The sequence below is a fragment of the Genypterus blacodes genome, unplaced genomic scaffold (genome assembly GCF_046128005.1).
Source record: "Genypterus blacodes isolate CSIRO-AG114 ecotype Tasmania unplaced genomic scaffold, CSIRO-AGI_Gbla_v1 ptg000055l_1, whole genome shotgun sequence".
Classification (NCBI taxonomy): Eukaryota; Metazoa; Chordata; class Actinopteri; order Ophidiiformes; family Ophidiidae; genus Genypterus; species Genypterus blacodes.
The window spans coordinates 7,700,504-7,725,015 of NW_027466867.1; the positions used below are offsets into that span (position 1 = coordinate 7,700,504).

The 24,512-nt window shown below is 43.8% G+C and overlaps 3 protein-coding genes across 7 annotated transcripts; 2 read left to right on the top strand and 1 right to left on the bottom strand.

Moving 5' to 3' along the window:
• The first annotated feature begins 1,286 nt into the window (after window positions 1–1,286).
• Window positions 1,287–11,794, top strand: trim8b (tripartite motif containing 8b). The gene is made up of 5 exons (XM_076151515.1): window positions 1,287–3,852; window positions 7,528–7,623; window positions 8,192–8,457; window positions 8,574–8,689; window positions 9,235–11,794. Exons 1-5 carry the CDS (start codon window positions 3,262–3,264, stop codon window positions 9,930–9,932), a joined length of 1,767 nt encoding a protein of 588 aa, XP_076007630.1. The 5' UTR covers window positions 1,287–3,261; the 3' UTR covers window positions 9,933–11,794.
• Window positions 11,795–14,418: 2,624 nt separating this feature from the next.
• On the bottom strand, window positions 14,419–17,186 carry arl3b (ADP ribosylation factor like GTPase 3b). Its single transcript, XM_076151540.1, has 6 exons — window positions 17,108–17,186; window positions 16,433–16,576; window positions 15,968–16,084; window positions 15,814–15,864; window positions 15,529–15,714; window positions 14,419–15,435 (listed from the first exon to the last, which is right to left on the bottom strand). The coding sequence occupies exons 1-6, from the start codon at window positions 17,108–17,110 to the stop codon at window positions 15,388–15,390; spliced, it is 549 nt and encodes a 182-aa protein (XP_076007655.1). The 5' UTR covers window positions 17,111–17,186; the 3' UTR covers window positions 14,419–15,387.
• Window positions 17,173–24,443, top strand: sfxn2 (sideroflexin 2). 5 transcript variants are annotated; one of them, XM_076151534.1, is made up of 12 exons: window positions 17,173–17,231; window positions 20,007–20,242; window positions 20,489–20,659; window positions 20,772–20,870; window positions 21,206–21,281; window positions 21,613–21,698; window positions 22,580–22,640; window positions 22,729–22,795; window positions 22,916–22,965; window positions 23,043–23,092; window positions 23,205–23,252; window positions 23,536–24,443. In XM_076151534.1, exons 2-12 carry the CDS (start codon window positions 20,088–20,090, stop codon window positions 23,633–23,635), a joined length of 963 nt encoding a protein of 320 aa, XP_076007649.1. In that variant the 5' UTR covers window positions 17,173–17,231; window positions 20,007–20,087; the 3' UTR covers window positions 23,636–24,443. The 5 variants fall into 5 exon arrangements, with proteins under 5 accessions (XP_076007649.1, XP_076007645.1, XP_076007646.1 ...); XM_076151530.1 differs by lacking the exon at window positions 17,173–17,231 and adding an exon at window positions 17,800–18,103; XM_076151531.1 differs by lacking the exon at window positions 17,173–17,231 and adding an exon at window positions 17,942–18,103 and having other exon boundaries at window positions 19,959–20,242.
• The last annotated feature ends 69 nt before the right edge of the window (window positions 24,444–24,512 follow it).

Sequence of the window (24,512 nt, forward strand, 5' to 3'; positions counted from 1 at the left end):
CTCAACTCCTCCCGGTTAAAACGTGACACACATCGGTTGTGTGACAGGTCACGTGACGGCCGTAGCGTTGATCCGGAAGGAGGGAGGAGCAGGCAAGTGAGAGGGGGAGGGGGGTGGTGTTACCGAGAAACTGCGTCAGGTCCGCCAGAAAAAGGCACAATCATACCGGAAATTAGACGAATTGCCTTCAAAGTAACACAGTAAAATTTACAAGCAGCCGTTTTGGCATCTCATTTCATCGCCCCAAATCAGTTTCATCTTCTTGTTTGCCCCGAATGTCATATGGAATTTATGTGCTTTACATGTATTTATATCTAAGATAATTCAAGCCTGAAATGGGCAGGGGTAATAAAGATGTAATGTAAAGGGATCCTGGGCCTTAGACTTAATGCAGCAGTAGCCTTGATCCGTTTAATATTTTGTTGACCCCCTCAAATGGACAGATGAAAAGAGAGTATCTACCACCTTCTGAACCTTCAACAGCCTTTCTAGATGAGGTATACTGTGGCCTTAATGCCCCCTTACACCAGCTATACAGCTTGCATTACAGTATAAAATACAGGTGAAATGCAAGCATTCATATTTGAGATGAACGCAGAACAAGCAACAACAAACAATGTATTGAATGAGTTGAGTAATGACTCATTTTCTTTGTTTATTTTGACTTTCTTCGGCAAAGATAACGTGCATCTGAGCATTAGATTACTACAATGCATTACAGGTGGAGAACCCCCAAACCTCAGTCACAGTCAAGAACCGGCAGCACCACATACTGGAACCACGTAGATCATAAAGAATTACCGCACTATGTAAGGGAGCCCGCCAGACCCTATGCGTGCCTTGATATAATACATAAGACAGATCAAGACTCTCCCCTCCTGAACAATGTAACCCTACAGATGGTCACCACCACTGGTACACATGTTGAAATGCCCTTATAACAACTGAAGACAACCTTAAACATGGACAAGTCGCAGGGCCATGTTATGTAGCATGTTTGTTGTTTTGTATAAGCGTGAATTGGCCCACAGGAAAACTCAAATTCAATGGCCGTAACAAGATTTCATTATTAGCAGCTAATTAATTGCATAATACTAAGACAAGTATGCCTTTATTTGAATTGTTAATACTTATTTAGTTTACTTAGTTTACTCTCATCGTGTGCTACTGTGGTAATACCAATTTTACTCATGTAAATTATTTTAAAACGATGTCCCGCTACAGCTCCCATTTTATTTTGAAAAACATGACCGGAAGTTTTGTTTTATCCCGTGGTATTTGACGCACTTTTACCCAGACTAGTCCAGCTCGCCTGCATTCCTCCTCTCTGTGAAGCCTGTCCGATAGAGACAGAGAAAGAAAGGGGCTGAAAACAAATTATTATTCCCCACCGTGTTGGATTTTATGTACCATGGAGGCGATATAAACCACAGCGGACATGATGACTGGATCAGGCCTCGGAAATACTCCCGTCCGAGCCGCACATTTGGACCTACAATAATGAAAAAGGCGTGTTTTATCATCGGCGTTGTTGGTTGATGTGTGTGTGAGTGTGTGTGTGAGTGTGAGTGTGTGAGTGTAGGTCAGCAACCGAATATCAGCTTTGGTACAACAGCCTACAGCCTTTTTCTACGGCGGATATCTGCTTTTTGTTTTTAACGAGGATTTACAAGATGGCTGATGACAGCTTCCCCTAACAAGGACAGAATAGCGACGTCCCCTTTAAGAATAAAGTGGTATATTTTTGTATTTCTACTAGCTCTATCTAGCAATGGCTGCTGTAAAAAAGAATAACTACCGTCCATGTTAGTAACTACCGTCGTTGTGTTCATTTATACCAGTGCTATGGTAGAAAATAGTGAGGTAGCGTCTTGAGGTAATATACGCGATTTAACCCAAGATAAGGAAGTAGATGAATATGCTACTGGCTAAAGGCTGATGCCACAAACGTGTGAGAAAAGGTGAACAAAACCAAAGTAAAATCAAATCAAATAAGCCGGAGAGGATTCATCTTTGGCCGGAGACATTTGATAGATGTGTTGGGGGGGGGAAACCAAGCTTCTCCGCAACAGCAGCCAACATTCCTGCGGATCCTAAAAGCCTTTGTTTTGTGCGCAGGAGCCGGACTCGACCATTATAACCATTAACTATGCAGCATACAGCCTCCAAATGATTCCCCGGCTATGATTTTGTACTTACTGGGGGATGTAAGGCCTTTGTTGTCGTACTGGTGTTAAAGCCGAGGCCTTGTGTACAGATATCCCAGCCTGTGCCACATAGCAAAGGCGTTATTCATCCCAGAGAAAAGGGCTGTTATGTCACTAAAATGTCAACGGTTTGTTTATTGAAAGGCTGGGTGTACTTATGACGTTTATCTCCTTCTGGGAAACGGCGTTTATTGCGCGTACAGCACCGTATCGCGCTGGTAATACGTGTAATTAAATTGCTGGTGATGGCTCCGGTGATATTTTTGATTCAACGGACAAAAGCATCGCGCTGCGTTGTGATTATTGGGGGAGTAAAGCGTCCTTGAGGGTCCCGATAACACAGATTCAGGTCCGAAAGCGAGTTATAAAGAGTATTCAGGGTGTGGGCTAGGTGCAGTCCAGGAAAGGGGGCTTTTCTTTAGGTTTTTTTTGCTTCGTTTCCGTGTCCACAATCAATCATAATCCGCCGTTGAAGCCACACAAGCTCGTTAGCCCTGAAGGTAACACCGAGCGTCTTTCATGCGCTACACACACACACACACACACACACACACATTGATTCACCTTAGTGGTTCTTTTCGAGGGTGTGTAGATATTTAGCTCCATTGTAGTGCCTTGTTTGTATTTCACAGCTTATCTGTAATCGACAAAATGTAGGCTCGAGTTTCCTGTAGGCCTACACACACAAACAGACAACCACAGAGAAGCTGAAGTGTGATTCAGTGTGTGTGTGTTATTTAGAGGAAAGGAAAGCACCATTTACTGTAATCTGTGCAACGTCAGCCCCTGCTGTGTGTGTTGTAATCACAAAGGTGTTGTCATCTTTGCCTTCTCTAGTCAATTTCTGGAATTTGCCTTCATTCAGTAATAAGCAATACGAGTCATCTGTCAGGGACTCTGAGGTCTTCACAGACTGGGAACTCATTGGGTCAAAAGAACTCAAACATATGGACTAATCCTCCCGGGCGGTATCAACTCGACTTCATACCGAGAGCGCCGGTTTCGGGTTTCCTGTACTGAGGCTGACAGGTAATCACATATAGACCGGGTGACCATGATGGCCTCTGACATGGCTGAGACGTGGAGGAACTGTTTCGAGGAGGAGCTCATCTGTCCCATCTGCCTGCACGTCTTCTCGGACCCCATCCAGCTGCCCTGTAAACACAACTTCTGCCGGGGCTGCATCAGCGAGGCCTGGGCGAAGGACTCCGCGCTGGCCCGCTGCCCCGAGTGCAACCACGCGTATACGCAGAAGCCCAGCCTGGAGAAGAACCACAAATTGTCCAACATCGTGGAGAAGTACAACGCCCTGAGCGTGGAGAAGGCAACCACACCGGCTCTGCAGTGCATCCTGTGCCGCCGCGGCCCTCCGCTCCCCGCGGTGAAAGTCTGCCTGCGCTGCAACGCTCCGTGCTGTCAGTCCCACGTCCAGACACACCTGCAGCAGCCCTGCTCGGCCCTGGGCCATCTGTTGGTGGAGGCGGAGGCCGTGAAGGCCTGGACATGCCCGCAGCACGACGAGTACAGGCTGTACCACTGCGAGGCCGAGCACACGGCCGTGTGTCAGTACTGCTGCTTCGCCCGCTGCCACCCCAGCCACGGACACGCTGTGTCGGATGTGGAGCTGCGAAGGAACGACATCAGGGTAAGAACAGCGCACAGAACCACCATGATTAACACTGATAGTGCTTTATGAGACTTTAACTCTATGGAGTAAGACGATGTTTTTAATAGTTTTACTTTGCGTTTTTATCACAATATTCAACATTCCTCCAATTTATGGTGCAAAATCACCTTAATGGATAATGGACCTAAGAATACACCAGATTCAAACAAAGCTTTTTGAAAGCTATACAATCTACCTGAAATACCTTCTAGAGACAAAGGAGTTCATATACATAACCGGTTTTCATTTGCAAGATCAGAGTTCAGGTTTGGTCCATTTAAAAACCAGAAGTCCTTCATCAATAAACTGTGATTAGGATGAAGAGTGTTAATGATTGAAGCGAAAGAGTAAACCTTAATAGAAATTAAATTGATCAATTAATCAATGGACAGAATGGTAATCCACAACCAATGTAGAAATCAAGAAGTGATTTCACTCATTTATTGACTGAAAGCGAACACACACTGGTTTTGGTATTCTCAGTTGCAATCAATTGATGCTTTTCTGTACTTGCATTGGAGAGCACAGGGTTTTTCCCCCAGGTCAGCGGATAAAAGGACGTTGTTGACTTACCTATAATGAAAGTAAGAATTGGTTGCTATTTCCTTTTGAAGGTCTTCCAATACATGTGATCAAAAGCCCATCAGCTCAGTAATGTATCATTCCACTTCTGATACCATGTCGGTATTGATATCATAATTCACAAAGATCTACATAACACATGAGATAAATACACATGTGATTGTTCTCTCCATATGTAGATACAGCTGAGCCAATCAATCATCATGAAGGCACGTGTCAGACATCACATGCATATAAAGTAGTGATCAATTGTCGTATCTGGCCAAATAAGAGCACATAAGCCCCAACATAGCTTTGTGCTTTCAGTGTTGGTCATTTTTCATCCACTTTGTCGTTGCTATTAGACTCTCAAGCAAAGCAGAACAAAGGGCGTAATTTAATGTCAGTCTTGACCACATGAAAGATATAAAATGGAGACGTTTTAATGATAATTTGGGTTTAAAACTGTCACGAGCGATCCGTTTGTGTCGTTTCCCAAAGAGGGTCGCTCAATTGAAAACAGAATTGGCCATTTTGAGAAACAATTGAATTGAATAAGGTTTTTTTTTTTCTTCTTTTTTTCTTCTTTTTTAACTGATTGTGTGCGAGTCTATCTTTCAGTCTATGCATTTTTTCATTTGTGATCCATTCCAGCCTATTCTCATGTGCTGGAATGACAAACAATGCAGGCGAGGGTGGAACAATGAGGGGCTCTCAGTGGGCCCTTATCTCCCCAGCACAGGTGCATCCTAGCTCTGGGATCGCCAGTTGCGAGGGTGGGGAGGGGAGGGTGGCGGGTTTGGGCGAGCGAAGGAGAGGGAGAAGGGTGGGAAGGGTGGAGGGGAGAAATTAAAGTGATTCGTCACTTGATCCCGCTGTCTCCTCGGGCGTTTTTATGAATCTCTGCCTCCTCCTCCTCCTCCTCCTCCTCCTCCTCCTCTCTCTCTGTGGGTTTAGTGCTGCTCGCTGTCATCACTTTGAGCAGAAGTCAGACCTGTTTTCCTCCATTTCTTTTTGGTGTGTATAAGGTATATTATAGGGGGCTGAGTATCGTCACAAGGAGCAACCGTGACTCATAAAGTATACTCACCGCCACCGTGTTAGGGTGTCAACAGTGTGCAGTTAGGGTGTATTTCCTGATGGGTGACTCAGCTTATGTATAGTTAATGGTTTGCCCGGAGCAGAGGAAGGACCACAGGTTTGATGGTCTGAATGAAAAAGCTGCATCACTGAATTATTTTACATTTCCATTTTCATTCATGCATTATCCATTTATTCAGGGTCCTTTGGCTGATCTTTGACCTAGCTAGCAAAGAACAATGCAACCTCCTTGTTGAGAAGGAATGCAGAGTTTTCCCCCAAAACACACACACACACGTTTTTTTAAAGATGTAATTGTAGTTTTTTTTACACTCGTGCTATGAACACACATTTCTCAAAGTAACCACAAAAGTCACTTAGCTCGCTTATCGATATTGCTTTAATTTCACCTTATAAAAGTTGCTATGACAACATTGTTAATAATGCAGTTCAGAATTAAATTTGGGGCTCTTGTGATTTGAAAATTGTGCTCTTTCAAATCACATTTTCGTTATAAAAAGCATTAATCTTTCCGCCCCAACACACGGACACACGGACACACACACACACACACACACACACACAGACACAAGCCACCTCCTAGCTCTCCACCTCCGCGAAGCCTCCACCAAATGCGCCTCACTAACTCCCAGTCCACCGCCCTCTCCAGGCAAGGACTGACCTTCCCTCTGGCCTCGCCCTCTTGCTCCGGCGCCTCTGATGGAAAAGACACTGTGTTGGACTGACAGCTAAAGAGAACGGTCCCCTCTGAACCCCCTCACCCTGCCCCCACCTACCCCTCTTCCTCCCCCAACAGTACCCTGTGCATTCACTGGCTAACCCCCCTCTGGGAACCTTCGGCTCCTCCGACCCTGTTTTTTTCCCCTGGCTTCTGCTCGAAGCCTAACTCAATCAATCAGCACAACCAGGTCACAGTCCTGGATCTAACCATGCCAGCTGTGTGTGTGTGTGTGTGTGTGTGTGTGTGTGTTAGACTGAGTGAGTGTGAGACAGAGAGCAAGAGAGAGAGATATCTAGGGCAGTGGTTCCCAACCATGTGCCATTAAGGCCCAGGAGTATGCAGGTCTTCATTCCTACACTGCAACAGCTGATTACACTGGGAGCTAATGGTGAAATCAGCTGCTGCGTGGTTAGAAAGAGGCGATGATGATGATGGTATGTGAGCTGCTTTCGGACATGAGAAAACACTGATGGAGTCACATTGATCTGTGGGATTAATGGCAGAGAGATGGTCCCACTGGTGCTCTGTTCAGTGTTCCCTTCATGTTTGTGTTACCATATCATTATCATTTTCCCATCTTATTAACACAGATTTGGAATGTATTACACATATTATTTACATACATTTACAAGATTTTATAAGCTCAGATGGTTCATCAGTACAACAGTATATTTGATAAGATGGAACATATCAAACTTGCTGGCGTGCTGATTTAGTCTTGAGCCATTTATAATTATTAATCATGTCACCATCAGCTGAGCCGGATGGGGCGCTGGCTCGGCCCGAGCAGTCGTCCACTGTTGTTCACATACCATCATCATCCCAGAAATAACAAGTGTTGTTGTCACAACATTGCCGCAGCTCATTGCCATGGGCCCAGTATGTGTGAATACATGTGCATGTTTAAGCGAGCGAGCAGGAGGAGGAGGAGCGCACGAGAGCAGGAGAGCAGGAAGCAGGACCAGAGCGGAGAAGAGAGGAGCTGCCAGAGCTGCTTTCCGCCTTCTTGTGCCCATTTATCCACCTCTGCTCCCTCCAGCTCCCCCAACATTAGTCCTCACTCACTCATGCAAACACAAAAAAGCTTTTGGTTGCTATGACAGCGACCCCTCCCTCCTCCCCCACAGGGATTGTGTGTTGGATGGAGACTAAATTAGCCGTCTCCTAGCCTGTAATATCCCCGGCATGGGGAGGAGATGCTGGTGGCTAGCTGAGGTCACCGCTTAGCCGAACCCTAAAACATTTTGTCGTCTTTGTTTCCTCCCTCATAGCAAAGTCTGCTGAGGCAGCAGGAGCGCGTGGAGGAGAGAGTGCAGGAGATTGAAGAACAGCTTTGTAAACTCGACTCTGACAAGTGTGTGGTGGAGGTATGTTTGGCAGCCTGCAGTGTGGGCGGACACAGAATTACACACATTTTACACATTCCACACAGTTTTATACAATATTCTGAAAGGTTTTTCGTGAAGGTTTCGATTTATGCTTGCATCCACGTTAGATATCAATAAGCAAAAGCAAAAGTGTCTTCTGTTCTTTGCTGTGTCAGACTCTAAAATCAACATGACGTCTTATGATGTAGCTGCTTTTGGGTTGAACCTTTAACCCTCCTCGAAACCGCCAGTTTTTGGGCTATTTATACACTTATTTCATGGAATTTTTGTTATTACAATGCACATTCGCCAGATTTAGATATGCAAGGTTTTAACACTGTGAATTGAAAACCGTTGTGTTTCCAGTTTCATTATAGTTGCCTTAATGTGGATCAGATACACAAATGTAGTACCGTAAATTATCTTACAGGAGTCGCTCTTCACATTTAGTCAATTTTCCAGTTAATACTGATAATATTCATTATTCTCTCCTCAATGTGAGTGTTCTTTCATGAGCGCTTTTGCTTCAATGAGCTGGTGAACTCTCTCTCCTTATCACCGTTCACAGGACCGAGTGTGCGAGCTGAAAGAGGAGGTGCGCCTGCAGTACCAGCGCATGCATCAGCTGCTGGAAGAGGATCTGGGTCGGACACTGGAGGCTCTCGACCGGGCCCAGTCCAGGTTCTGCCAGGAGAACGCCACGCAGGTCCTGGCTCTGGGAGAACAGCGCCACGAGGCTCAGAAGCTGCTGAGTTCCATCCACACGGCCTTCGGCAAGGCAGAAGAACTCAGCTTCATGAAGAACACCAAGCCCGTCAAAATCCTCACCGACAGGTCAGAGAGACGCCATGGCAGTTGCACCTCTGGCGCTCGGTGTTATCATATGCAGGTCGTGTTTGTATGCAGATCCTCCCTCATCGGGTTTTGTGTTTCTCTGGGCTGGTTTGCAGGTCTCAGGCATGTGTGGGCAGCAGTCTCCCTCCGTACAAAGTGGGGAGTCTAAATTCAAAGCTATTCCTCTCTGAAATCTCCAAAAGGGAGAAGAGCTTGAGGAGAATGCTGGAAGGTAAGGATCTCAAACACACTCATTAGGTTTACAATCCACACTCTGACCGTCGTACATGTCAGACATCCTGCACACTCCAAAAAGCTAAAGAAATGGCGGCGAAGCTATTATGCAAGCGGCTGACCTGCTTACAGGAACCTGTTTGGGGTTGCTACGTCTTGCTCAAGGGCACTGTCACAGACACGCAAGTGGGAGGAGCTGAGAGTCGGACCACTCTACAAAATGATCTGGTGTCAGTAGTGATGTTCTCTGAAGGAGCAGATTGATTTGAAATGATTTCCTCTGATTTTGGACTTTATATCCACGTGGATCTTTTTCGTGAAGTCTGAGCAGTAATGATGAAAATGCTTTTTATGTAATCAGACAATTACAGACAATTACAATCAGATTTTAACCTAATTAATATTTGATTAGAACTAAATGACTTTGTTTGGGAGAAGAATAGAAATAATTTAGCCATGGATGTAATTCAGCAGCATTGTTGAATAGAAAAATTTAAATTGATTGATTAAATAATGTCTCCCCCCCTCTCTGTTTGCTCTCAGCTCCCCTCACCCCTCCCTCAACCTTCCTGCAGTCTGTTCCTGCTTATCCCAGCGGTCAGACCTCTGGCTCTGGAGCAGAGAAACGGAAACATTCCACTGCCTTCCCGGAGGGAAATGGGAACGCTGGGAAGACCAGCACACCGGGTTTCAAAGACTCCTCCTCCTCTTCATCTTCCTCCTCATCCTTAGCCAAGCAGCCCTACCTGGCCTCCAGCTCTTCATCTGGAGAAGGCCAGTCGACCAATCAACAGCCTCTGGGTCCCTGCGGTCCTCCCCACATCAGCGAGGGCGGCGGGACAGGAAGTGGCAGCGGCTCACTGACCAACCACCATACGGGCTCCGTCTTTGGCTCCTCCCACTTTCCTCCCGGAGGTAGCAGCTCCTCCCACTCCTCCCAGCAGGCAGTGCTGCCCCAGTACGGCGGCCGTAAGATCCTGGTGTGTACGATGGATAACTGCTACTGCTCCGGCGTGCCCTCCGTGTCTGGCCATCGCAGCCATCCGCCGTACCCACGCTCGGGCTCTTTCCCCTGGGTCAGCGCCCAGGACTACCCTCCCCCGCCCGGTTTGGCCGCCGGGGGTCCGTCCATGCAGGGCCTGGCCGTGAGGGACTGGATAGATGCCTCACAGACGCACAGACACACAGATTTCTATGGGCTCTATGGTCAGCCCTCCACAAAGCACTATGTCACCAGTTAACATAGAAATTTAGCAGGTATTCAAACACACACACACACACTCACACACGTACACCTACACTCTCATACACTGTGTCCCAATTCCATACCTTATACTAATAATATAAAGCTATACACTGTTCACTAATCCATTTTTTTTGGCAAGATGCTGTAACTTTTTGGAACACAACTACCAATTTAAAATTTAGAGATTCAAAGTCAAACCAATAAGATTTTTCCAAGGACTTCCTGCTTTTTGTTTTCTCGACCTGCCAACAATGTACTGGACAAACGTTTCTTCATGCGGCTCTATTTCAAATATTTCTATCATCGTTGCACACAAATTACGTCGCTAAAGCATTCAGTAAGATTTTCTCAACCCTGCGTTTTTGGTTCTTTTGCTTAATTTTGTGACTTCTGCATCCTGAAAACGGGAGATAATCAAAACCCGGTTTGGTTTAGTGTGTCCTATGGAATTGGAACACCCCTATTCACTTACATAGAGAGATAAACACTCAAACGTCACAACTTTACAGGCTTTATTGACAGGATACATGCTGTATGAATGAACCTGCACTCAGATATAATGCAGTTCAACACACACATGCACACACACACACACACACACGTTTAAATAAATGTTTATATCCACACACAAAATCTAAGACATGTACACACACATTCGGGGGCAGGGTTGATCTGTTTGTGCTTTCTTTTCTGATTATTTTTTTTATTTTTTATTTTTTCTTAATCTTCTGTCAGTGTTTCATCTAATGTATTATACGTAAAAATACGCTAACAGCAGCTGCAGAGAGACGGAGACGAGGCCCGAGAGGAGAGGAAGAGGAGAAGCGTCATTTAGTTTATAGAGCAGGAGACAGATTGATAGAGGAGGAAACGTAGGATCCTTTATTTTTTTTTTTTTAATCTTCTCATGCCTCTCCAAGGCCTCACACAGGAGACGTGTGTGTGCAGTGCTGAGCTTTCCACTTTTAGTCCCTTAGTGTCTGATGTTTCTGTGTTGCCTTATGTTATTACCATCACATGTTCTTCTTTGCGTTGGACTTTGACAGATCCTTTAAGGTGGCCACAGTCCCCTTGGCGTCACTTGATTTTGTCGTGGCACTTAGGCCTCTTCTCCGTTGCCGAGTTCAGGGATGTCGCCGTACAGCTTGAACACAAAACGCTCTTCCATGTTCCCCACTTTGCGGAACACCCACAATGCACTTGTGGACACCTTGTTATGCCTGGAGGACAGATGCCGACCCACAGAGGGACGATGGAGCTGCGCGGATGGGGGGGGGTTGCGTGACCCCTGCTGCCTCGTCCTCTTTGAGTTCTGGGAATCCAGCCGTTAATCCTAGCACTCCCCTTTCTGAAGCGGGGATCCAATCCCTCCTTCTTGCTGCCAGGCTTCCCACTGGACAGAAACTCCTGTTCTGACAGAGACTGTTTCCATTTAATAATTACTTTTGACTTTGTCTTATTCGGTACATCTGTAGGTTTCATGATTGTCTAGAGAAACTATGAGACGGAGGCAAAACTGGACAGACCAAACCAATCAATGCGCGCTTCTGGAGGATTGATCATGCTGTAATTGTACTTCCTGCAGGGCAAAGATGTCACTTCCTCTCAATAAGCACACAAGCTCTTGGCTTCCTGTTTGCAGCTGTAAGCTTGCGAGGAAGATTTTTTTTAAGCACTCAGAAGAAGAACAATGGAAAACCTGTATGCGGTTTTAAAGAGTGTGTAAGAGAAGGATTTTCTAAAGAGCAAGACTGGACTGCTAGACGTAAGCAATGGTCATCATCCTAAAAAGAGCTGTTATAACAGTCAGCATAAAGGAGAAAAAACAACATAAAAGTATCTTTTTTTGTAAATATTTTGTGAAATGGAAAAATTACAGACATGTCGTTTGGAGAAGGGTTCCAAATAAATGAACAAATTTAAGCCAACCTGCTGTTTGTATAAATCTCTGGTTTCTCTCACGCTGGTTAAATATTTCTCACATGTGTAAGAAAAGAGAATCTCACTGTTTGTTCAGTGCTCGTATGTCTTCTGTGTGTCCTCTTATATAACTGACATACACTAATATGTTATCACTTCACTGTCACGTGTTAACATGTCGGATAACCTTCAACACAACCCTACAGCAGCTCCTCCAGAAAAGGCAAGAAGCGTTTCTCTATTGAAAAGGTATCCGTGTATTTGTTTGTGTTGAATTACACATTTACTTAATAGAAGCACACAAGCTCCCTGTACGAGACGTCCCTGTCCCAATGGCACAAGAGGCCCCTGAGTATGTGTGGGAGGGATCCGAAAAGAGCAAACAGGATGGAAAAGAGCCTATAGATGAGTACTCTGGTTCTCTCTTTTGTCCTGTCTTTCTTTGGTCTTCTTTCTTTCTGTCTGTATGTCCTTCCACTGATCTGAAAGCGGAAATACTGATCTGAATCTGAGGAACTGGTGTTTTTTTTCTTCTCTGCTTTACCCATGATACTCGAGTACACGTCAGGTAAAACAAATATGAATGCAGGTGTAACATAATATATTTCCACTGTTGTCTCACTACTGTTAATTATTTTGAATCCTTCTCGGGCTCCTAAACTACAATCCTATTTTATCAGCACATAGAAATGTAGATGTTTGAGCACTTGGCTTCCTTCTCCTGCCTCTCTGACTCCCACCTCTTTCTCCCGCTGGTCTGGGAGCGGAGCTCTAATATGCTGCTTTTCTCACATCGGCAAACCTCAGCAGAGCAAAAAGAAGCAGCCAAAAACTGTGGTGTCAAGAGGTGCAGCATAAATTACAGCCCTGCTTTTCCATCTGACACACACATTCACCCCATCGTCCCCACCCCTATCTCTGTCTCTCTCTCTCTCTCTCTACACACAGTTTCTCACACTTTCACACACAGCTGCTGAACAGCTGTCTGATCCATGAGGAGAGAGGCAGTAATCCGGTCGCCTACATCTCCGATATGAATCTCTCTCTCCCTCACACACACACTCGCACACACTGTCTGGCTCCTTTTAATTTACCCACATACTGCAGAGGGAAAAGGCTTTCATTCACTGATAAAACAACCACAGAACTTTGTGTTCTCTTCCTTGGAGGTTTTCGACTGAAGCCAGCAGATAAAACACCAAAAAGGGAATTGACTTTGATTTCTTTAGTTTCATGTATCCAGTAAAAAATTAGATTTTTCTTTAATCTCAAAGCTCCAGTCCATAAAAAGCCCCTTTGTGTTTCTAAATGGGACTGTGAGTGTATCATCTTTTCCAGAATGCTTTGTCAGACTTGTAACAGTGAGTAAAGAGTCAGAAATGAGGAACAATACAAAAAGTACATTCTGTGTGTGTGAGGGAAGAGGACAACCGGACAATGAGAATCTTTGTGGGAGAAAAGAGGCCATTTGCAATTCTCAGAGGCCCTCTGAATCAGTCAAATCACACACACACACACACACACACACACACACACCACTACATGTGCAGTGAAGTCACACTACGGTGTTCATACAGCAGGCACACGCTGTTAGAAACATAAAACCACCTACTGTCCTCTGAGCAATAATTTATAACCTGAATGTAGTTCAGTAAGAAGGTGACATTAACTTCTAAACATACACACACACTTGTTTTTGACTTTGTGGTTATTGTAACTGCATTATACTCTTAATGTGCCTAATATTTTGACGGTTGGAGGACACAGTAAGAAGGTCCTGGGTGTGAATCTGACTTTGTGTGGATTTTGCATGTTCACTCTGTGTCTCCTCCCACCTCCGAAAATATGCAGATTAGATTATTTGAACACCGACTGCTGCCTGTAGGTGTGTGTGTGTCAGCCTGAGAGAGTCAGACAGTGTGTGTCAACCCTGTGACCTGTCGACCTGCGAAGCATAAGAAGGTATAGAGAATGAATGAATGAATGGATACATATATGCAGAAAGGAGGACAAAATGTTGCCAACACATTTAGATATAATGAAGTCCAGCATACTTCCATAGTGTACAACTACTAAATGTACCATAGAACTCGGTCGACTTTACTATAGTACGCTTACTCAGCCCTGAAAAGAGATCTAATGCATCAAATGAAGCAAAGCCACCTGTGTGGCTGTATTAAGGGTGTGTAGGGTCTTCCACAGCATTTAGAAATGGAACACAAAACCTATATGAAACTGTAGTTGGAGGGATGTGAGAAACCAGTAAAACACACAAATTAGTCATATTAAGTCTCAGTGCTGTAATTTGTGTGATATTGTGTTGCTGTTTCCACCTCAGTAGGGGATACTAGAGCTCCAGTAGGTCTTGGGACTCTTGAAGGCCTGGTTCCAGCTCGCTGTCTCCCACAGAGGCCTCTCCAAACAGGCTCGGTGGCTGTCATCTCCAGCTGGCCCCACTTGCCACAGGCCTGCGTGTCCCCAACATGCAAGTGTACGAGCACACACACAAAGCACCGCTCATATATTTTCTTTCATGAATAATTGCCGGGAACATTCTTCTTATCTTTTTTATTCACTTACAGTACCATCAGTTCTGGACAGATTACATTCAAGAATATCAAAAGGAAATGCTGTACGAGTGAATTCCTCCACAAACCTAAAGATGCTCAAAGAAATGCATTGGGACATTACAGTACACATAATTCTGTTAAAAATATACATATATTAGCTTTGCAAACATGATAGACTACAGAGTACAGGAGAGTAAATGTATACTCTATAATATGTGCATAAGCTAACAAATGCACACAGGGCCAAAGTATTTACAGTTGATCAAAAATCCCTTAACCATTTTAATTTCATAGTCGTCTTCTTCTTTTTTATACATATTAACATGTACAGTATCAACGTTTTGAGGGAAGCTGAACACAGTAGACAATTTCTCCAACGCCCTATTACAAACCACATACACCACACAAGTTGTTGTTTGTGCGCATTCTACACTCTACTTCACGATAAATAAAGCAATTACAAAAATATACCTCACTTCAAACAGAGCCATAGCAGGAAAAAGCGCTTACAGCCATTGTGGAATGATGAAAAATGAGAATAAACCTATAATGAGACTGAAAGGGAGAGAAGGGGAGAGTGGAGGGGGGATGCTGGTTTACAGGACAGCGTCAAAGTGTTTTAATATGCTGGAACGCCAATGAAAGTCAGCAATTAATGGGAATGTCTGAAGGCTGGGACTAGTTGGGAATGGGATACGGATGTTGGGGTGGATAGAATAGTGGGTACATTCCTGGCATGGGTTCCCTTAGAAGGCAAACCTCTCTCCCCTTTGCAGAAACCCACATGGGAAGCTGTGTAGAACTAAGTAAACGAGAGAGAGTCCATGTGAGATTAGTAGTGTGTGTACATTCACAGGTATTTCCCATCTTACTAAGGCTCAGGAGGGTGAATGTGTGTGTGTCGGTGGAAATGTGCTGCTGCCGCTGCTCCTCCTGAGTATTAGAAGACTAAAACCAGAGCTACTTTTTCTTGGAGTTGACACTCTTGCAGACCCAGTTCATTCCCTCCTGAAAAAGGAAAACCAAGATGGTTGATAAGAGACATGTACGTAAGATGAAATAGGAAAGATGCGACTGTGGTGTCACAGCTCGTCTCCTCACCTGAATCCCCTCACTAGTGAGAGCGGAGCAGGACTGGATCTGCCACACCCGATCTCGGATGGTGTGCAGATTGAGGCCCTCGGCGATCTCAGAGGCCGGGGCGGCTGTCAGCAGGTCCTGTTTGTTTGCAAAGATCAGCACTGGCACCCCACTGAGCTTCTCCTCATCCAAAAGCTCAGCCAGCTCCTGTAACCACACAAATGAATGATCATAGAATCAAACACAAACACAGAAGACAAGAGGACAAACATACTGTACACTGACAAAAGACTATGAAATAAATACCTGGCCCGTTTCCTCAAATCTTTTTCTGTCAGCACTGTCGATAACATAAATCTGAAACAAAGAGGATGGTTTCCCTGTTAGTTTGTAGCAGGTCAACCATGTCTTCTTTGAATCTGGAGTGGCGGGTGATGGTGAGGTATCAGGATCCACTCACAAGCACATCAGTGTTCTCAAAGTAGTTCCTCCAGTACGGCCGGATCTTCCTCTGGCCACCAATGTCCCAAACATTCAGTTTAAAACCCTGAGACTGGACGCTTTTAATGTTGAATCCCTGGGGAAAACACCACGCAAAGTTTTACACCATTTGTTTTGCATCCAACAGAGACCTTCAAGCCTCAATAGCAATAAGCAAAACTCTCCCAGCGGTTCAATGAATTGTATCATGAGTTCAATCAGGAAACCAACAAGAGTTTATCTAATAACAACTTTAGTTCCATGTCTGGTTGAGGCCATTGTGAAGAATCAACAACGACTCATTTGTGACTACTACACATTGAATAAACATATGCGATGAAAGACAAAATAATTCCAAACATTCTCATCATCTTAACCCTCTTTGCATGATGTGTCTGCTCCTATAAATGGCAAATAAACATTTATATGCTGGGTGTCAGTGAACCTGTGTGGGGGTGATGTGACTGATGTCCTCAGATGCAAGTTGTTTGAGCAGAGTGGTCTTCCCTCCGTTGTCCAGACCCAGCAGCAGTATCCGAACCTCCTGGTCTGGTGTGCTCTTTAGCTTTCGCAGGATGGACAGCAATCCCTGAAACAATCAGCGAAGAAGACGTTTGATGGGCCCCCAGTTCAGTAGCCAGACACCCGTTAGCCATAGTGGAACAGCATCACATCCATCCGGGTTCTTCACGTACAGGCCGTACAAGTGCATTCCAACTCTACCTTGTTGAAAGATGCGCGCACACTTTCCCACAAAAAAAGCACCAGGAGGTAAGAATAAAAGCTCCCGTCACTAACACGTCACAAACAGCTGCTTTCGATTCGCCTAACAGTGTAGGAACGTTTTAATTTAAGTGTTATAATGGAGGGTTAGCTTGCGCGTAAAATACGAGCTAAACATAGCTTGCAGGGAGCTAATGTGCTAAAGCTAATCTCCCGTGATAACTGAACGCAGCAACAAGGCAGCTTGTGCCTTAAATGTTTCTACCGCACGGTGCAAACAGCGGAGGCGGGTGGAATTATACGCAACTGCAAACGAGTGCGGCTTAATTCGATTATTTGCGCATTCAAGCTGGGTCTTTGACGGTAATAGTTAATTATTGCAATAAATTAAACTCACCATCTTGTTGCTTTCTCTCCTCGAGACGCCGCCGAGCGTTACTATGGGGGATGACGTCAGACGCACGCTTACGCACGGCGCTGTAGGACGGAACAAGTGTGGATTAGCGTCAAAGATTTCCAAAGTAGGACAGACTTTCCATGGGTTTAAATTTCTGGTTGTCTGCATGACACGTATTTATAAAGGCGACTGTTCAAAGACGTATTTCGTGACTGCAGATGTGATATTTTTTGAAACTCGTGATTTGTGAAACCTTTCTTTCAGCTGTTTCGTGTCCAGATGGTTACACTCCGCAAACATGCAAGATGTGCCTCTTTGTGTTAGCTTTGCTTGAAAAAACAAACAAACAAACAACGAGTTTTTGTGGGTGTACCGGCTAAACGAACGACCGTGTTAACTGGTGCCTTGAACCGTTTAGCGTTGGTGGTGTTGACAGGAATATTTTACTCAGGCCAAGATTTAACCCCGGGTTAGATTTCGAAAATTGTGAACTCTGTTTGGTATTTAAAATGACCAAACGCAGGCTTGTTAAAACAATTAAGTCTCTGTAGATACTTTCGTGACCGAACATACTTCTGTTATGCTTACATACTGTTTGTATTGACAAAAACATGCAGCGCCTTCCCTAACGTTTACATGTTGAAAATAGCATGAAATCGCTTAGCTGTCCCCGCTAATGCCTGTTAATTTTTCTTACTCCGTCTTAAGTGGAATACTCCGAGTGATATTTATGTTGATCATGTTAAACGTGTGATGTATTTGACAACATAAAGACACCCGAATGAATAATTATACTTCTGATTTTAACCAAAATCTAAAGCCGCAGAAGGAACCAGTTAACACAGTCATTCACTAATCCATAACACCGTAGGGAGCTGCCCCGGTCTGTGATTGGTCGATTGCATGCCACGTGCACGTTTCTTTACTATGCCACATGAGCGCGTTTTACCAGTTGACAGGTTACTGGACTGCCGTGGGGGGATATAACGAAGAAAGGTATGTTCGTGCTTAGTATGTGACTTTTCTGTGTATTTTTAATGCCGTGGTTTGCGTTCCCCCCCACCATTGTTGCCTGCAGAAGCAGTATTCCACCGGTAAGTCGAGCGATGAGTTGCATCAGGCGCTCTGCTTCGACTGACATGCCTTACTCATTCCACAGCAGGTTGGTAGCAGGACTATCAGAAGATCACTACGTCCATTTAACGAGTGTATTTCTTTAATGGGCCTTTTGCACAAATCAAAGCTAGTTCAGACATGTGTGTTGCCTGATAAGGCGGTAGTTATCCAGATGTTATCATTTACATGATCGGTTTCCGCCACTGGCCTGCAGATCCAGTCTATCAGTCTGCTAGTCACTAAACAAGCTGCTCCTACTTCTAACATTTGTGAAACATTGTACTGCAGTAAAGTAAGGCATCATAACCTGGCCTGGTTCCTGCCTTTGGGATTTGGTGATTCAGCAAAGCCCTTGTACATGGTGCAGATTTGAATGTCACCATTTTACATTGACAAAGATTGCAGAAGCTCACAATACTCCAGACAACATACCAATGACAAATAATGCATTCAAAACATCAAGGGCAGAAAGGTAAAAACATTCATCATTGATCTAAAGTTGTATTCTGCAGTCATACATAAGATCATAATAATAAGTGTGAAATAATTGATTGATAATGACATAAACAGTGCAATGGTCTCTAAGAACTCCCATTTGTTCACATTGTATTTATTACTTTTGTTATAATTGTTATACACATCTTTCACACTGCTCAGTCACTCTACATTAAGATCATAATAATCACGCTTACAGTTTGAATGATCATGGACAATTTGATAATAAAGCTTGTGGTTTCCAATTTGCTTCCATCCCCTGAACAATCATATATATATATTATACCATTGCAGCCACATCTTAACACCCTTACAACTGCCTAGAGCGCCAGACGAAGATGTTAGAAACTTCCTAATAATTTTACGATTTACAAATTAAAATTGCATTAAGGAAGTTTTGTAATGTGTAAAATCTTGCACTAAATTGAACAAGTTAGCCTGGCACCTCTTTGGCACTCAACATCAGATTTGTAAAATTTGTAGTTGTATCATTCTGTTTTCTAGTTGTGTGAATGGCTCCTATTTATAGTATAGCCTCAGCCTCTGTATAAAGATGCATCCTATCAGTTTCACTAATTATTTATATACTGTATATTGGCATGTTCTGTATTGAGGGCCAGCTTGAGGTCTTCCTGGTTTATGTCTCATTTTCCCTACATGGGGCATGCAGCTTTTTAAACGGAACGCCTCACAAACAATCCAGTTTGAGCCAGACTGAGCCTTCCTCACCTCATGCGCCCTTATTCAAAATGATTTAATGTGAACCTTGACACATTTTGATTGATGTTAGACCTGCTGTTACCTGTCCAAATCTTAAATAATTAGTAATGGAAAAGTTCAAGGGTTGGGTTTTAGTTGGGTTTTGCAGATGCAGCATTCTCCCCAATTTCCCAAGCTGACTCATTTATTTAGGGATAGTCAATGATTACCAGTGCAAGTTTGTCCCTGAGATTGTGTAAAGAGGACAGTGCTTGTTTCGGTAGACGATGTTTGTGTGTCCCTAACAGGTGCACACACCATAGGTTAATCCTGTGAAATTAGGACAGAGTTCAAAGGTTATGTAGAATATACCTGAGCTAAAATCTAATCAGCTCAAACCACACATGGCTGGTCAGAGGAGGAGTGTCACCTGAAATGAACCCAGTGGCGCTGGTTGCGTTAAACTAGACCTCACAGTGCAAGTCATTCAATCACTCACGCATTTTTGTATTAATTTTTTTTGCCATCTCCTACCTTACAGCCCATTTGACTGGCATCGTGATCAATTTAACTTTGCTTTTCATTCCAGGTTCTGACTTCAGCTGCTGAGTAGCCTTTTGGAGAGTCAAACGGAGACTTTGAAGGTTGGAACAGCATTTTGAGGAGCGCAATGGCTTCAAGCTCTTTTGATATTGATGCACCACAATGGGATCAGTCTACGTTTATGGGCCGACTGAAACACTTCTTCAACATCACCGACTGTCGAACAGCCCTGTTTACTGATGCACGCTTGGACGAGGCCAAAGCTTTAGTAGAGAGCTGCAGGTAACAAATTAACACAAAATTATCATTAAAGAAATAATATACAGTATATGGGTGGATTTTCTCTGAATTGTTGCAATGAATGGCTCAGATCCCGGGTCTGTATGAGGTCTATGTCACCTGAATGCGTCAGTTGAAAGACTATATGCACAAATGTGTCTGTGTGATGTTGATGGTGTGTTTATGTCTAATGATGCTTTCCTCATTAGGTAGCAAATGTGTTTATTGGGTCTCTTGTGTATTCTGCAGGGCAGGATCCATTCCTCCAGGCACCACAGAGGAACAGCTGCACTATGCTAAGAAACTCTATGACTCTGCCTTCCACCCAGACACAGGGGATCGCATGAACTTCATTGGCCGCATGTCATTCCAGGTCCCTGGTGGCATGGCCATCACAGGCTGCATGCTGCAGTTCTACAGGTGCTCTAAACAGGATGATCTCCCAACCGAATTAAGTCTTGATAGCAGAAACGTTAGAGTTGACATAACACATTTCTCTCTTTATCTTGTTTGTTTGTCCCTATGCCTCTAGAACGGTCCCTGCTGTGGTGTTCTGGCAGTGGGTGAATCAGTCCTTCAATGCTCTGGTTAACTACACCAACCGCAATGCTGCTTCTCCCATAACTCCCAAGTTAGTTTTTATGTGAATGTCCTTGTTTACACGTTGTGAATATAGTGTGTTAAAACTTCCTCAACCCTGCTGGAGCCTGTGGGTGGTTCATTATGACAGATTAATTTTAGGCATCAAAATGGCTGATAGTCTACAAGGTTTAGCCTTGTAGACTATCAACCAAACACTAGAGCAGCTGAATTCTCTGATTAGTTCCGCTGCTCTGATTGAGGGTTTGGTTGTACTGAAAACCTGCAGACCTGCAGACCCTTGGGCCTCAATAGCATCCACTCAGACATCTGGTCTAAGGAAACCACAAGCCTATAACAGCTGCTGTTGACTGTTCTCTCTCCCAGGCAGATTGGCGTAGCCTATGTAACAGCAACAAGCACAGCTTTAGCAACAGCAGTGGGTCTCAACCTCTACACAAAGGTATGAACACATGCATGAAAGCCCACAGAACCACTATTGATTAACACCAGTTGTGTTTGTTAAAGAGTCGTTCTTTGCCTTAGACTAATTTTGATCATTTCAACCATGTACTCATGCATGTCTGTATTAATTCTCTCTATTTTTCGTTCTCTATTCTGTGCAAGTAAAATCAATGCTAAGGTGCTTTAAGTTGATAGTTGTTGTGATATAGTTATAGCAGATCCATACGGTTCAGTGTTTACAATTGGTGCGAAAACAAACCAAATGCTAAATGACGAATATGAACTACTAACTCTTGTGTTATTTTGTGTGACTGCGCCTCCTCTTCCAGAAAGCTCCTCCGCTTGTGGCTCGCTGGGTCCCTTTTGCAGCAGTGGCAGCAGCCAACTGTGTTAACATTCCTATGATGAGGCAACAGTGAGTATGGCTGTGCTGCTCTTTGGACCACTCCTAAAACATAATATATACACAAAGGGGTCATATTATTAGATACACCTACACAATCCAGTACAATCCAGGGTAACACCCTTGTTATAAATCTGATCTGTGTGAAGCTGAAAATATTCAGTTTTTGTTGTCATTGTGTCATAGAGATGTTGATTCAAATCAGACTTAATCATAGGGACCATAGTTACGTATGTTAAAACTGCAATGTATTGAAATGGGTTCCTAATATTTTGTCCAACTCATTTGCATACACGAGCAGGCAGATCAACAAAAACTGAACATCATCGACTTCACAAACATCGGATTTAGAGCAAGTGTGCATAACTAATTAAGTGGTCACTGAGTGTGTCAGGTCACCGGGCTGTACTGTACTGTGCAGATTTTACACACAAATCTGAATAGTTGCTTTCCCCATGTTGGAGCGTAAAATGTCCTTCATGCTGCATTACTGATCCACAGGAATTTTAAGGGTGAGGCAAATGTCATAAAAAGAGTGTCTCTCATGGCCTGTGAGAGCTAAATCATATTTGCAGAACAGCAGTGCTTGTGTGCTGGGCAAAAATGAAACATCTGTCTCTAACGAATGCAAAAAATAACACATTGTGTATCTCTTTGAAACTGATGAGAAATGACAATTTCACAAGTTATCATAGTGTTTGCTCTTCAACATGCCTCCGTTAGGTTTGAACACCAAAGGTTCAGTCCAAAGGTCGAATCTACCAAGTCAAATATTATACAAGTAACCCTGGATTGTGTTGGAGGATTAGACAAAGAAAAAAAAACCCCACAACATTTTACATTCTGCTCCCTTTCCATTTCAGTTTCCCATAGTTTCCTCTCCCCTTTATTAGGGAAATCCTGAATGGAATTGCAGTTACAGATGAGAATGGCAACCCGCTGGGACACTCTCAGGTCAGCACCCGGGGTGGATATTTTGAGATGGAGTTGACCTGAACTGTTCTCAAGTTGCCTTTGAAATTCCTTTCCATTTCCTCCTCAGAAAGCAGCGCGTAAGGGCATTACACAGGTGGTCATCTCTCGGGTCACCATGGCTGCACCAGGAATGAGTAAGCAAAGAAGTTAGAGGAGAAAAAAAGAAGTTATAATTGATCATGTGATTTGACTATAAGTGAGCTCCAGCTGCAAACTTTGCTGCACCTTAATTTTCCCATTTTCTTTTTCATCAGTCATCCTCCCCATCATTATGCAGAGGCTGGAAAAATACAAGTTCATGCAGGTTAGACGTCTGCCTTCATTATTGCCCTCATGAATATGAATATGAATCTGCCATCTTGACATTTTCTCCTTTCGCAGAGAATCACGTATCTCCACGGGCCACTACAAGTCATGATGGTGGGAGTGTTGTAAGTAGGACATCTGAGTGGGTTATCGGATCACAGGAAACTCATGTTGCTCATGAGAGTTACAGGGCAGTCTGAACTGACTTCTCTTTGTTTTTGCTCCCTCCCCCCAAAGTCTGATCTTCATGGTGCCTGCTGCCTGCTCCCTGTTCCCCCAGAGATGGTAACTCCACAATAAGTTGTTTCATTCCATTATAACCCCCCCAAGGGACACATTTCATTGATACAGCAGAGTAGCAACATGAGGAAAACACATTGGAGCTGTTATTTGTACCTTGTCCATCGTGATGTTAGTAGTTTGACTTGAAGGTTTTGAGTATTTCTTCCACCACATACGTGTAAACAAATCCAGTTTAATCTGATTGACACTTTTTGTTACAGATACATTTTTGTCCATGAGTCAGCTGTTTTGTTTTTGTCCACATCTTTGTCTATCTGTATTTTAGTTCCATGGCCGTGTCGAAGCTGGAGCCGGAGCTGAGAGACTCGATCATGTCTCAATATGGAAAGAGTGTACAACATGTCTACTTCAACAAAGGCCTCTGAGTCTGAGACGGCTGATAAACAGTATCTCTACATGCCTGAACATATGTGCTTTTATAATCGGTCTTCATTTTCTAATCGTCGGCCATTAAAAGAAACAGGTTATGAAGTTGTTCATTTTATAGGTCATCTTTAAATCACTGCTTAATGGAAACTATTGGGTATTGGGGTTGATTTATTTCTATTATGAGTATTATATTTCTTTTCTTTTCTGCTGTCTGTCACTAACAACCAAATTATTGTTGTGGTCTTGAGCAGATATGGGGGCAACAGTGTTCTCTTGTAGAGAAACCAAACAATGTCTTCTCAGGAAGTATTACTATGTCAGGTCAGATCTGTTAGTTTGTCCTTCACAGTGTCATTTTTCATTTGCCGTCATTCATGTGTTTGGGGAAATGGTCTTACTCATTGTGGTGCTGTTTTCCTCCTGCCAGACCTACTTTAAATTAGTGCCTTTTACAAAATGGCAGGAGCAATGATGCTGCTGGATTTTCTGTTCTGTATGGACCTGTTCTTGGTTGGACCGTGAAACCAGAAAAATGCATTCACGCATGGCCGACAAGACGTTGAGAGCCCGCACAAACATTATCAGTCTGAAACGGTCAGTCAGTGATGTATGAGGAAAACAAAATGTGGAAATTGTGTGATATAGGTGGAGGGATACTGCCCTCTTCTGCCAGGATGCAGGCAGAGAAATGATTTGATTGCATGATTTATCTTGCTCAGTTTGCCTGTCAAGTTTAGCTGCATAAACTCAGACCTCAGTTGTCAGTGATCTGTGCTGAAACAAAACAAGAACCATTGAAAGATCCTTTGGCAATGTCGTTATTTATTTATCTGAATATGGTTAACATGCTCTTTTTTGTTTTCAGGCAAAACA

Excerpts from the sequence above, each read along its gene's own strand:
- sfxn2 (XM_076151534.1), top strand. The coding sequence starts at position 20,088 with ATGGCTTCAAGCTCTTTTGATATTGATGCACCACAATGGGATCAGTCT. Across the intron at positions 20,871-21,205 it reads GCTTCTCCCATAACTCCCAA|GCAGATTGGCGTAGCCTATG; the intron begins GTTAGTTTTTAT and ends TCTCTCTCCCAG. Across the intron at positions 23,093-23,204 it reads GTCATGATGGTGGGAGTGTT|TCTGATCTTCATGGTGCCTG; the intron begins GTAAGTAGGACA and ends CTCCCCCCAAAG.
- trim8b (XM_076151515.1), top strand. The coding sequence starts at position 3,262 with ATGATGGCCTCTGACATGGCTGAGACGTGGAGGAACTGTTTCGAGGAG. Across the intron at positions 8,458-8,573 it reads GTCAAAATCCTCACCGACAG|GTCTCAGGCATGTGTGGGCA; the intron begins GTCAGAGAGACG and ends GCTGGTTTGCAG. Across the intron at positions 8,690-9,234 it reads CTTGAGGAGAATGCTGGAAG|CTCCCCTCACCCCTCCCTCA; the intron begins GTAAGGATCTCA and ends GTTTGCTCTCAG.
- arl3b (XM_076151540.1), bottom strand. Across the intron at positions 16,085-16,432 it reads GTCACATCACCCCCACACAG|GGATTCAACATTAAAAGCGT; the intron begins GTTCACTGACAC and ends TGTTTTCCCCAG. Across the intron at positions 15,865-15,967 it reads TTGAGAACACTGATGTGCTT|ATTTATGTTATCGACAGTGC; the intron begins GTGAGTGGATCC and ends TCTTTGTTTCAG.